Here is a 12,385-nt window from a genome sequence, read left to right on the forward strand (position 1 = left end):
TCAATCATACTTATTTAATTAAAAGTAGATACTTGGAAACAAAGGAAAAGAGACCCTCTTGCTTTTTACTATACTTCTATTTTATAAGGTCAATCATTTCCTCATTACCTTTAACTTCTTTTGGGGGGAGATAATAAAGATAAAAGAGAAGAAAGTGAAACATAGAATAAAACTAAAAGCTATGACATATAACTTTTAGAAGTTAGAAGTAAAGGAAATAGAATGCAATAAGAATACACGTGAAGCTGATATTTCAAGCCTCTTTATACTACGCCTTCTGCCATCACCAAAAATAGCTTTCATTTGTATGATTTTCTATGTATTATTTTATTTGGCCCTCATTTCTACTAGAGTAGGCAGAGAAGATATTATTATGACCATTTTATGAAAATGGAAACTAAAAAGGTGACGGGATTGAGCAAGATTATCTCTGCCCTTTGACAAGTAAAAGGTACTTGATTTGGACGGATAAATCTCAAATTAAAAGAAATAACAGACTAAAGATATAGTAAGTATATTTAATGTTTTTTAAAAGTCCTTTTAAAATGGGAAGAAAGTATCACTATCAGTACACTGCCGATTTTTCTCCTAACTGGCTCCTTATTTGGAGCTGATTTAGTCACCATTACTGCAGTTCTGCAGCAGAGGCGCCGGGTGCCGCTCTTGGCTAGTGCTGTGCAAAATATTGGCTCCTCCCGCCGCAGCCAACTCGGAAGAAAAGTGCACTCTCTATCAGGCTTCCTGCAGCGGAGACACCCATTAGAGAACCCAAGCACCAAGACAAAGCAAATAGTTGGTCCTGCTCGGAGAACTCTTGGGATTATTTAAAGATCTCCTCTCCTCGGATTTAGAAAGGCAAAGGCGCAGAGAGCGGGATGGGAAATAGCTCCGGATGGAGGGGCCCAGCAGGGCAGAGGCGAATGCTATTTCTCTTCCTGCTCTCTTTGTTAGGCCAGGCGCTCTCTGAACCGATCCGCTACGCTATTCCCGAGGAGCTGGACAGGGGCTCGCTGGTAGGGAACCTCGCCAAGGACCTGGGGTTTGGCGTGGGGGATTTACCTACTAGGAACCTGCGGGTTATTGCAGAGAAGAAATTATTTACCGTGAGCCCCGAAAATGGGAACTTACTTGTGAGCGACCGTATAGACCGAGAGGAGATTTGTGGCAAGAAGTCGACGTGTGTTCTGGAATTTGAAATGGTTGCTGAAAAGCCTTTAAACTTTTTTCATGTAATTGTGCTGATCCAGGATATTAACGACAACCCACCGACCTTTAGCCAAAATATCACTGAGCTGGAAATCAGCGAACTGGCGCTCACTGGAGCCACATTTGCCCTGGAATCTGCGCAAGATCCTGATGTAGGTCTCAATTCGCTGCAGCAGTACTACCTCAGCCCTGATCCGCACTTCTCTTTGATTCAGAAGGAGAACCTGGATGGCAGTAGGTACCCAGAGCTAGTACTGAAAGCACCCCTGGACAGGGAAGAGCAGCCACATCACCACCTGGTCCTCACAGCTGTGGATGGGGGCGAGCCCTCCAGAAGCTGTACCACCCAGATCAGGATAATTGTCGCAGATGCAAATGATAACCCCCCAGTATTTACTCAGGACATGTACAGGGTCAGTGTTGCAGAGAACCTGCCCGCTGGCTCCTCGGTATTAAAAGTGATGGCCATTGACATGGATGAGGGCATCAATGCCGAAATCATCTATGCCTTCATCAATATTGGTAAGGAAGTGAGACAACTGTTCAAGCTGGACAGTAAAACGGGGGAACTCACCACTATTGGAGAACTGGACTTTGAAGAGAGAGATAGCTACACAATTGGGGTGGAAGCAAAAGATGGTGGACATCACACTGCATATTGTAAAGTACAGATAGATATTTCAGATGAAAATGACAATGCCCCGGAGATAACCCTGGCTTCTGAATCCCAACATATACAAGAAGATGCTGAGCTGGGGACTGCCGTTGCCCTGATCAAAACACATGATCTAGATTCTGGATTTAATGGAGAAATCCTATGCCAACTAAAAGGAAAGTTCCCCTTTAAAATCGTTCAAGATACCAAAAACACATACAGGTTGGTGACAGTTGGAGCCCTGGACCGGGAGCAGATCCCAGAATACAATGTGACGATCACAGCTACCGACAAAGGCAATCCACCGCTCTCCTCCAGCAAGACCATCACTCTGCACATCCTTGACGTCAACGACAACGTTCCCGTTTTCCACCAGGCCTCCTACACCGTGCATGTAGCTGAGAACAATCCGCCTGGAGCCTCCATTGCGCATGTCAGCGCCTCGGATCCCGACTTGGGACCTAATGGCCTTGTCTCCTACTACATCGTGGCTAGTGACCTGGAGCCGCGGGAGCTGTCATCCTACGTGTCCGTGAGCGCGCGGAGCGGGGTGGTGTTCGCGCAGCGAGCCTTCGACCACGAGCAGCTGCGTGCCTTCGAGCTCACTCTGCAGGCCCGCGACCAGGGTTCGCCTACGCTCAGCGCCAACGTGAGCCTGCGCGTGTTGGTGGACGACCCGCAACGACAATGCACCGCGGGTGCTATACCCAGCTCTGGGGCCCGACGGCTCCGCGCTCTTCGATATGGTGCCGCACTCTGCAGAGCCTGGCTACCTGGTGACCAAGGTGGTGGCGGTGGACGCAGACTCGGGATACAACGCCTGGCTGTCCTACCACATTGTGCAGGCCAGCGAGCCCGGGCTGTTCAGCCTGGGGCTGCGCACGGGTGAGGTGCGCACGGCGTGTACCTTGGGCGACAGGGAGGCCGCCCGCCAGCGCCTGCTGGTCACTGTGCGTGATGGAGGACAGCCGCCTCTTTCAGCCACCGTCACGCTGCACCTAATCTTCGCAGATAGCTTGCAAGAGATACAACCTGACCTTAGCGACCGCCCCACTCCCTCTGACCCTCAGGCGGAGCTGCAGTTTCACCTAGTAGTGGCGTTGGCCTTGATCTCAGTGCTCTTCCTCCTCGCGGTGATTCTGGCAATCTCCCTGCGCCTGCGACGCTCCTCCAGACCCGCCACTGAGGGCTACTTTCAGCCTGGTGTCTGCTTCAAGACTGTACCTGGAGTTCTCCCCACCTACAGCGAAAGGACTTTGCCTTATTCCTACAATCTGTGTGCTGCCTCACATTCCTCAAACACCGAGTTTAAATTTCTCAATATAAAGGCTGAAAATGCTGCACCACAAGATCTTCTATGTGATGAAGCGTCTTGGTTTGAAAGTAATGACAATCCAGAAATGCCTTCTAATTCAGGCAATTTGCAAAAGGTGAGTTTCTTCAAACTTTTCCTTCCATAAATATAATTGGGTTTCAATTCATTGATTTAGAGATAAAAAGAATACAGATTAAATATTCCCTGATTACATTATTTTATTGATTTTCTGGTGTAGAGTAGGGTGTCTAGGAAATTCTTTGTAGAATTTCCTGTAGAATATCTGTGTTGCAGTTGTTCTTTCATAGAAAGCCTCCTTTTGATAGTCTTGAAACTTTTCTTAATCCTAATACACTATAATCTGAAACATTTTTAATACAGTATTATCTCACACTGTCATTTTCAGACATATCTATCCAGAATTAGACCCAAATCCTCACAATTAAGTGGTTTACTTAGTTTTAATGCAGTCAATCCTAAAATATATGAAACATTATGTATATCTTAACACATTTTTAATGTAACCTGTATATAATATTTTTACTTCCCTTTGCATGTTTTTAAAAGTATACACAGACGTTGCCTATGTCAGGGCAGTTTTTAACTTCTATGCTAATCAAAAGAAATAATGGCATCTAAAATGGCAACTCTTGTAATGGGCACTGTAATGAATTGGTTCAAAATGTGTTTGTGTAGCATATGCCTGTAGTCCCAGCTACTCGGGAGGCTGAGGTGGGAGGATCCCTTGATCCCAGGAGGTAGCGGCTGCAATGAGCTATAATTGTGACCCTGCACTCTAGCCTGGGAGACAGAGCGAGACTTTGTCTCAAAAAAAGTGTTTGTGGTTGTTGGTACCCTTACTGAAAATGGGACTAGCATAAATGGTGGTGAAATGTGATGATAATTCAAAATTTACAGAAGATTGTAATATTATTTCTGTTCCCCAAGGTCCTAAGAGATATTTTCATAAAAATGAATGGTAAACTTCAGAGAACATTTAAAATTATTCAAAATAATCTCTTACACTCTTCTAAATGCTTCATTATCTTGGGGAGGGAAATATTATGAGTGTCATCTCTGCAGATTTAGCAGAAATAAAATCCTCTGTGTGATAGTTTCGCAAAACGATGCAGTATTAAGTTAGGACTCTAAGCGTCGCTGTTGACCAACCTGGGCAAGAAAATCAACGGAAACTCAAGTTACATCCTCCAACCACAAAGCAAATTAGACGGGAAAGCAGGAAAGCTGTGCAGAAATTCTGACCTGAAACGCTTCGCATCCGGTCTCTGCTTGTTGAAGGACCTTCACCGCCATTTCTGAGAAGAGCAAAAGTGATGCAGATCTGTTCTTCCTCTTCTTAATCCCAGAGAAGTCCCTAATAAGCCAGTAATGGCGCCTCCGCAGAGGCATCCGCAGCGCAGCGAGCAGGTCCTGCTCCTCACGCTCCTGGGGACGCTGTGGGGGGCCGCGGCAGCGCAGATCCGCTACTCTATTCCCGAGGAGCTGGAGAAAGGCTCCTTCGTAGGCAACATCGTCAAGGATCTGGGACTGGAGCCCCAGGAGCTGGCGGAGCACGGAGTCCGCATCGTCTCCAGAGGTAGGATGCAGCTTTTCTCTCTGAACCCGCGAAACGGCAGCTTGGTCACCGCGGGTAGGATAGACCGCGAGGAGCTCTGTGCTCAGAGCCCGCGGTGTCTGGTGAGTTTTAACATCCTTGTCGAGGATAAACTGAATCTTTATCCCGTGGAAGTGGAAATAGTGGACATTAATGACAATACACCCCGATTCTTAAAGGAAGAATTGGAAGTGAAAATTCTCGAAAACGCAGCTCCATCCTCTCGTTTTCCACTAATGGAGGTCTATGACCCTGATGTGGGAATGAACTCCCTTCAGGGATTTAAGCTCAGTGGTAATAGTCACTTCTCAGTGGACGTGCAAAGCGAAGCCCATGGGCCCAAGTACCCGGAGCTGGTGCTGGAGGGCACACTGGACCGGGAAGGAGAAGCCGTTTACCGCCTGGTCCTTACTGCCATGGATGGCGGCGACCCTGTCCGCTCAAGCATCGCCCAAATTCTGGTAACAGTTCTAGATGTGAATGACAACACTCCAGTGTTTACTCAGCCTGTCTACCGTGTAAGTGTTCCTGAAAACCTGCCAGTAGGCACACCAGTGTTGGCAGTGACTGCCACCGACCAGGATGAAGGAGTCCACGGGGAAGTAACTTATTCCTTTGTGAAGATTACAGAAAAGATCTCACAAATTTTCTGTTTGAATGTTTTGACTGGAGAAATTTCAACTTCTGCAAATCTAGACTATGAGGACTCGAGTTTTTATGAGCTGGGTGTTGAAGCCCGGGATGGGCCAGGTCTTCGAGACAGAGCGAAAGTCTTAATAACTATCTTGGATGTCAATGATAATGTACCAGAAGTGGTTGTTACATCTGGAAGCAGAACAATTGCTGAAAGTGCACCTCCAGGAACAGTAATCGCCCTTTTTCAAGTGTTCGATCGAGACTCTGGCCTGAATGGCCTGGTAACCTGTTCCATCCCGAGAAGTCTCCCATTTGAATTGGAAAAATCAGTTGGCAATTATTATCGATTAGTGACAAATGCAGCTCTAGACCGGGAAGAGGTATTCTTGTACAACATCACTGTGACAGCCACGGACAAAGGAACACCACCTCTGTCTACAGAAACAATCATCTCTCTAAATGTGGCAGACACCAACGACAACCCGCCCACCTTCCCCCATTCATCCTACTCAGTCTATGTCCTTGAAAACAACCCCAGGGGTGCCTCCATCTTCTCTGTGAATGCACTGGACCCTGACGTGGACCAGAACGCCCAAGTCTCCTACTCACTGGCAGAAGACACCCTCCAGGGGGCGCCCCTGTCCTCCTACGTGTCCATCAACTCCGACACTGGGATTCTGTACGCCCTGCGCTCCTTCGACTATGAGCAGTTGAGAGACCTACAGCTGTGGGTGACAGCCAGCGACAGCGGGGACCCGCCTCTTAGCAGCAACGTGTCACTGAGCCTGTTTGTGCTGGACCAGAATGACAATGCGCCCGAGATCCTGTACCCCGCCCTCCCCACAGACGGTTCCACTGGCGTGGAGCTGGCGCCCCGCTCCGCAGAGCCCGGCTACCTGGTTACCAAGGTGGTGGCGGTGGACAGAGACTCGGGCCAGAACGCCTGGCTGTCCTACCGCCTGCTCAAGGCCAGCGAGCCAGGACTCTTCTCAGTGGGCCTGCACACGGGCGAGGTGCGCACGGCGCGAGCCCTGCTGGACAGAGACGCGCTCAAGCAGAGCCTAGTGGTGGCCGTCCAGGACCACGGCCAGCCCCCTCTCTCCGCCACTGTCACGCTCACCGTGGCCGTGGCCGACAGGATCCCCGACATCCTGGCCGACCTGGGCAGCCTCGAGCCCTCCGCCAAACCCAACGATTCGGACCTCACTCTGTACCTGGTGGTGGCGGTGGCCGCGGTCTCCTGCGTCTTCCTGGCCTTCGTCATCGTGCTGCTGGCGCTCAGGCTGCAGCGCTGGCACAAGTCACGCCTGCTGCAGGCTTCGGGAGGTGGCTTAGCGAGCATGCCCGGCTCGCACTTTGTGGGCGTGGACGGGGTTCGGGCTTTCCTGCAGACCTATTCCCACGAGGTCTCACTCACTGCAGACTCGCGTAAGAGTCATCTGATTTTCCCCCAGCCCAACTATGCCGACACGCTTATCAACCAGGAGAGCTATGAGAAAAGCGAGCCTCTTCTGATAACTCAGGATTTACTTGAAACGAAAGGAGACCCCAGGCAACTTCAGGTGAGTTTCTTTCCGCCTAAGCGGGAAGAGTAATCTGATCTTCCCGCAACCCAACTAATCAGACAGGCTCATCAGCCAGATCGGCTGTTATAGAAGCGAACCTCTTTTGGTACAGGAAGATTCGTGATTTTGTAAAGTGGAAGACTCCCTTGTTCAGGTAAGGGTATCGTTTTTATTGGTTGACAGGAAAATTAAAGATTGTCTTTGATTAGTGCTTAGTTTTCTTAGTCCTTTGCAGAGAATCACATAATTCTAATGTTTTTCCTTTATATCAAAAGAATGTTCTGAAGTCTTAGTTTTGTGGGGGAAAATAATGCATGTCCTAGTTTTTCTTTACCTTTCTCTTCTTGGCAAACTATTTGTGTCTTGGATTGAGTACATCTCGTTTCTTAGGTTTTTTCCTACTATGTGACATTTGTAAGGTTCTTTCTTTTTCTAATGTGGGAAAAAAATAACCTTAATTTAGGTCAGTGTTAAAGATCAAGATCTTGGTTTTAGCTAGCATGGTGGTTCACGCCTGTAATCCCACCTCTTCAGGAGGCTGAGGCAGGAGGATCCCTTGAGACCAGGAGTTTGAGACCAGCCTGGGTGACTCTGTCTCTACCAAAAAGAAAAAAAAGTAGCCAGATGTGTGGCGTACGCCTGTAGTCCCAGCTACTCAAGAAGCTCTGATAGGAGGATTGCTTAAGTCCAGGGGTATGAGGCTGCAGTGAGATATAATTGTGTCACTGCACCCTAGCCTGGGAGACAGAATGAGACTCTTTCTCTCTCTCTCTCAAAAAAAAAAAAAAAAAAAAAGATTTTGTTTTTTCTCAGTGTTACTTGATAACTATAAACGACAGACATTCATACAAGAGATCTTTCACCTTTACTACTTAGGAATCAAAAATTATTTTTGAAAAGATAAGAGTCATTGGTAACTGCAGCAGGGGACACCTGATCTTTGGTGTTAAAAGACCTGAATAACATTCCTGTAACTATCTGTTATTTACTTGGGCCAGTTACAATCGCCATTATCTTCCAATTAAAATTAAGATTTAAAAGACTTCTCTTATCAGAGATAGGATCCCCCTCTGTTGCCCAGTCTGGAGTAAAAATCCACTTGTTACTGCTGCTTATAGAGTGTGTATCCAGGGCAACTTGAATCTATGTTCCTGGGTTGCAATCCTAAAGCTTGGCTCAAATAAGCTCTACTTATATTATTTTTTAAAACAAGACTTTCCTTATCTATCTGACTCAAATTCTAAGAAAATAATTTTATAACTTTTTTTCAAACTCTAAAGCAGCATAGTGAACACGTATTTGTTGACATCACCATTATTATAATTATTGGGTTGTTAACAATAACTAAGCACCGATGCTGTGTGCCTACTACAATGTCTTTTGCATACTGTGTGCCTGATAGTATTTAAGAGTGAAAATGGCCAGGTGCGGTGGCTCATGCCTGTAATCCCAACACTTTGGGAGGCCAAGGCAGGCATCTCACGAAGTCAGGAGTTCGAGACCAGCCTGACCAACATGGTGAAACCCCGTCTCTACTAAAAATACAAAAATTAGCCAGGTGGGGTGGCATGGGCCTGTAATCGCAGCTACTCAGGAGGCTGAGGCAGGAGAATCGCTTGAACCCAGGAGGCAGAGGTTGCAGTGAGCCAAGATCGTGCCACTGCACTCCAGTCTGGGTGACAGAGCGAGACTCTGTCTCAAAAAATAATAATAATAATTAATAAATAAAGAGTGAACATGAATTTTAAAACATGCTCGGTAGTGTCTGCTTACAGGACATATCTCTAAAAATAGATGACTGACTGGTGAATGGGAGAACAAATGTTAATGAGGTTCAAATAAAAATTTAAATATTTTAGCATTTTAACCCAGACAATAAGGCTTTCATCATATAGGAACTCTTTATTGAAATATTTCAAGAAAAAAGGGATTATCATTTAGAAGACTGATTAGTCTTATTTATTATGACTGAAATGTGCAAACAGAATCATTGTTTCATGAACAGAAAACAGCAGAGTTTTTGACTGTCAATGATGTTCGAATAGAAAATGGATCACTAAGGAGATAGGAGATTCTGTTATCGACAGTCTTCAAAAGTAAGTTGATGGCCCTGGAATGAATGGAGTACAGGGGATTCTCTAATTTGATGACTTGTTGAACTACATTATAGTCAAGATTTTTCTCCAGTCACGAGTTGGAAGATTCTACAATCTGGTGGTATTATAGAATGGATTGGCCACTTGTGCATCTGAATTTGTTATGAATGTGTAAGAAAAAAGCAATTGAGAAGATACCTTGAAAATAAATGAGAACCTCCTTTGTAACCTGACTTTGTCAGTCTTCATAAAGATAACATTGAGTTGATGTGTTTTTAAATAAGCTGCTAAGAGTAATATGTGTTTTTCTGAACCAATATTGTGGTATTTACATTTAAGGAATTGTTATAGATTTATTTATTTCAAGTTTCCAAAGGTATATACCTAAACAAGAGATCTAATCATACACATCTTCAAAGCTCATTTTCTTGTATCTTTGTGATATAATTTGATAAAATAACAATTTTAAACAACTTGAATCTTGGATATTAGTCTCATGAGTTAGATGGGCTGTTATACGTATGATTATTTCATAAACTCTGAAAGTGTGAAGGTTATTTTACTATACCACCAATTTGGGATGTTAAACTACATCTTGAGCATTTGTTGTTATAGGGAAAGCTCATTAACTACTTTTCATGGAGATCAGGCTGGTTTATTTTATTCTCTTATTACCTGTGACCATTTCATTTAAACAAATAAAATATTTCACTGATGGAAAAACTACCAACTTCTACTCTCACAAAAGTCATTCACTCATGTGGACTGACCAACTGTTAAACATCCTGGCAGTCATGGAATTTGCTAAGTTATGGCTAAATGAGGTTCTTTAATCCACCTGCAATACAGATCATTAATAATAAGATAGGCTATCTGAGGTTTTGAGAGTTCAGTATAGAATTTTGAAGCATCAGGAAAAAAAACTACCAAATTATTGTCTTATTCTTATTTTATGGTCTGTGAAAGCCTCTTTTTTTTTTTTTTTTTTTTGTCAGAGTCTTGCTCTGTCTCCCAGGCTGGAATGCAGTGGTGTGATCTCTGCTCACTGCAACTTCCTCCTCCTGGGTTCAAGCGATTCACCTGCCTCAGCCTCCCAAGTAGCTGGGATTACAGGTGCATGCCACCATGCCTAGCTAATTTTCATACTTTTAGTAGAGATGGGGTTTTACCATGATGGCCAGGCTGGTCTCAAACTCCTGACCTTAAGTGATCCACCCGCCTCAGCCTCTCAAAGGGCTGGGATTACAGGCATGAGCCATTGAGCCCGGCCTGAAAGGCATTCATTTCTGCTCAGGCTTCTGTTGAGGTGGCAATTGTCAAAGGGGAAGGAGTAAAATCTCAGGGGAGAAACACTGGAAAATACCTATATCTTTGCTTGAGAATGAAAATCTAAATGGAACTTCAAAGAACTGTTTTGTTGTTTGTTTTTTAGAAAAAAAAAGTCCCAAAAAAGAAAAGAGAGAAGATAATCAATTCGATGCCCAGGAAGCCAAATAGACTTTACATAGAATTCTTTTTAATGCAACCAAACAAATGGTCAGGATTCTTCCCAATATCTCAGTCAACAATAATATACACTCTTTAAACTACGAAATGATTTCAATTTGATACAATGAGCTTATGTTAGATTTTATTAAACATATCTTGGTGGTCTAGTAAAGATCTTTAATATTTAATTTTATGATGTTCGATAACTTAGAAAATGTGAATGCTAGAGACAATGAAGCCATTTACTCCATAGGGTATGTATGCTTTGTGTTCGGAGTAGTCTATAATTTAATTTAACTAGCTCTTATTTCCTTTTCTCCAAAGAAGGTACCAAGACACTATAAGTTAATTGAGACTTTTTTAAAACAGTAGAATAAGAAACAAATGTGAGATGAAACTATGAATTTTGAGGCATCAGGTAAAAATGGATCAAGACATTGAGAGCTATAACCTCCAAACATGAAAGTTTGTTTGAAAATATCTACAAGTGCTTACATTGTTTAATAATCATATACTTTGCTTGCCTCAACAAGAAGTTCAAAAGTGCTATTAAACAAATAGAATTTAACTCCAGTTTACAGAATTCATCTATAATACCTCTATTAGTTCCTTTAAACAAAATTTATCTACTTTGTGAATGCAAAGATAACTATGGATTATTTTGATAGATCAAAACAGAATCTCCTTCAAAGTGTTCCCTGTATTCTGGAACAATGCCACCAGAAAGCAGAAATAGGTTACTTAGGAGCCTCCCACAAAACAAAGTTAAGCTTTCTTAGTGTTAGTTCTGGATTCTCCTCCTGGTTCCACCAACTACTCTCCAGGACCTAGAAGAATTTACAAACCAAGACTGTTTCTTGCCAGGTCTTTATTCCAGAGCAGGTCATTCTCTTTTATTCTGCAACTATGTGAAAGGAGCTTTCTTTTCTTTCTGCTAGCAGAGGGTAGCCTCGGATCCATCAATAATTTAGTTTTACTCTATCAACATCAGTGGAGAGACGAGTACCTCTAAGGATCCTGTCAGGACAGTCCTGCATTTTGCTCAAATGCTGTATAGATATCCCTGTTTTCTCAATTACACTAGAATAGAGTAGGATGAAGATTTGAATTGCATACTAGGATGAAGACTTGAATTGAATTGCATAATGAAAAGAATCAGCCAATCCATTATCCAGTTTCTTATGAATTCACAGCCCAGTAGGATCTCTGCAGATTTCTGCCTTCTGTAGAAAATGGGTTGCTTCTATAGCTGATTGCTGCAGCCAAGACAAACAACGATTTCTTTCTTTTTTTTTCTCACAAGACTGGGAGTGAGAATATTTGGATTCCGACATTGTTCTACTACTATATAATCAATAATCAGGAACAAGGCAAGGCAATTCCCTCTTTCTTTCTTTCTTTCTTCTTCTTCTTCTTCTTCTTCTTTTTTTTTTTTTTTTTTTTTTTGGCAGAGTTTTGCTCTTGTTGTCCAGGCTGGAGTGCAATGGTGTGATCTCGGCTCACCACAACCTCCACCTCCCGGGTTCAAGCGATTTTCCTGCCTCAGCCTCCTGAGTAGCTGGGATTACAGGCGCGCGCCACCACGCCCGGATAATTTTGTATTTTTAGTAGAGACGGGGTTTCTCCATGTTGGTCAGGCTGGTCTCAAGCTCCCGACCTCAGGTGATCCGCCCGCCTCGGCCTCACAAAGTGTGGGATTACAGGCGTGAGCAACCGCACCTGGCCCCCCCTCTCATTTTTTAAACGGTTAAAATGAAGGTGTTAGACCGTCTCTAAGGTTCTATACAATCAAAAATTTATTAAAATAGG

General features: G+C 44.1%; 8 protein-coding genes and 1 pseudogene across 8 annotated transcripts in view; all 9 read left to right on the plus strand.

Moving 5' to 3' along the window:
• Positions 1-12,385, plus strand: part of PCDHGA1 (protocadherin gamma subfamily A, 1) — a 181,896-nt gene that overhangs the window by 38,840 nt on the left and 130,671 nt on the right.
• PCDHGA2 (protocadherin gamma subfamily A, 2) overlaps positions 1-12,385 on the plus strand; it is a 173,709-nt gene that overhangs the window by 30,650 nt on the left and 130,674 nt on the right.
• PCDHGA3 (protocadherin gamma subfamily A, 3) overlaps positions 1-12,385 on the plus strand; it is a 168,420-nt gene that overhangs the window by 25,363 nt on the left and 130,672 nt on the right.
• Positions 1-12,385, plus strand: part of PCDHGB1 (protocadherin gamma subfamily B, 1) — a 162,383-nt gene that overhangs the window by 19,324 nt on the left and 130,674 nt on the right.
• The window catches only part of PCDHGA4 (protocadherin gamma subfamily A, 4), a 157,524-nt gene that overhangs the window by 14,465 nt on the left and 130,674 nt on the right, over positions 1-12,385 (plus strand).
• PCDHGB2 (protocadherin gamma subfamily B, 2) overlaps positions 1-12,385 on the plus strand; it is a 153,234-nt gene that overhangs the window by 10,175 nt on the left and 130,674 nt on the right.
• Positions 1-12,385, plus strand: part of PCDHGA5 (protocadherin gamma subfamily A, 5) — a 148,403-nt gene that overhangs the window by 5,344 nt on the left and 130,674 nt on the right.
• Positions 625-3,421, plus strand: PCDHGB3P (protocadherin gamma B3 pseudogene; annotated as a pseudogene).
• PCDHGA6 (protocadherin gamma subfamily A, 6) overlaps positions 4,396-12,385 on the plus strand; it is a 138,664-nt gene continuing 130,674 nt past the window's right edge. The window contains 1 exon segment of the mRNA NM_001082564.2: positions 4,396-6,989. Coding sequence (NP_001076033.2) covers positions 4,566-6,989 — 2,424 coding nt within the window. The 5' untranslated portion in view covers positions 4,396-4,565.

This window comes from Pan troglodytes, chromosome 4 (assembly GCF_028858775.2).
Source record: "Pan troglodytes isolate AG18354 chromosome 4, NHGRI_mPanTro3-v2.0_pri, whole genome shotgun sequence".
Lineage (NCBI taxonomy): Eukaryota > Metazoa > Chordata > Mammalia > Primates > Hominidae > Pan > Pan troglodytes.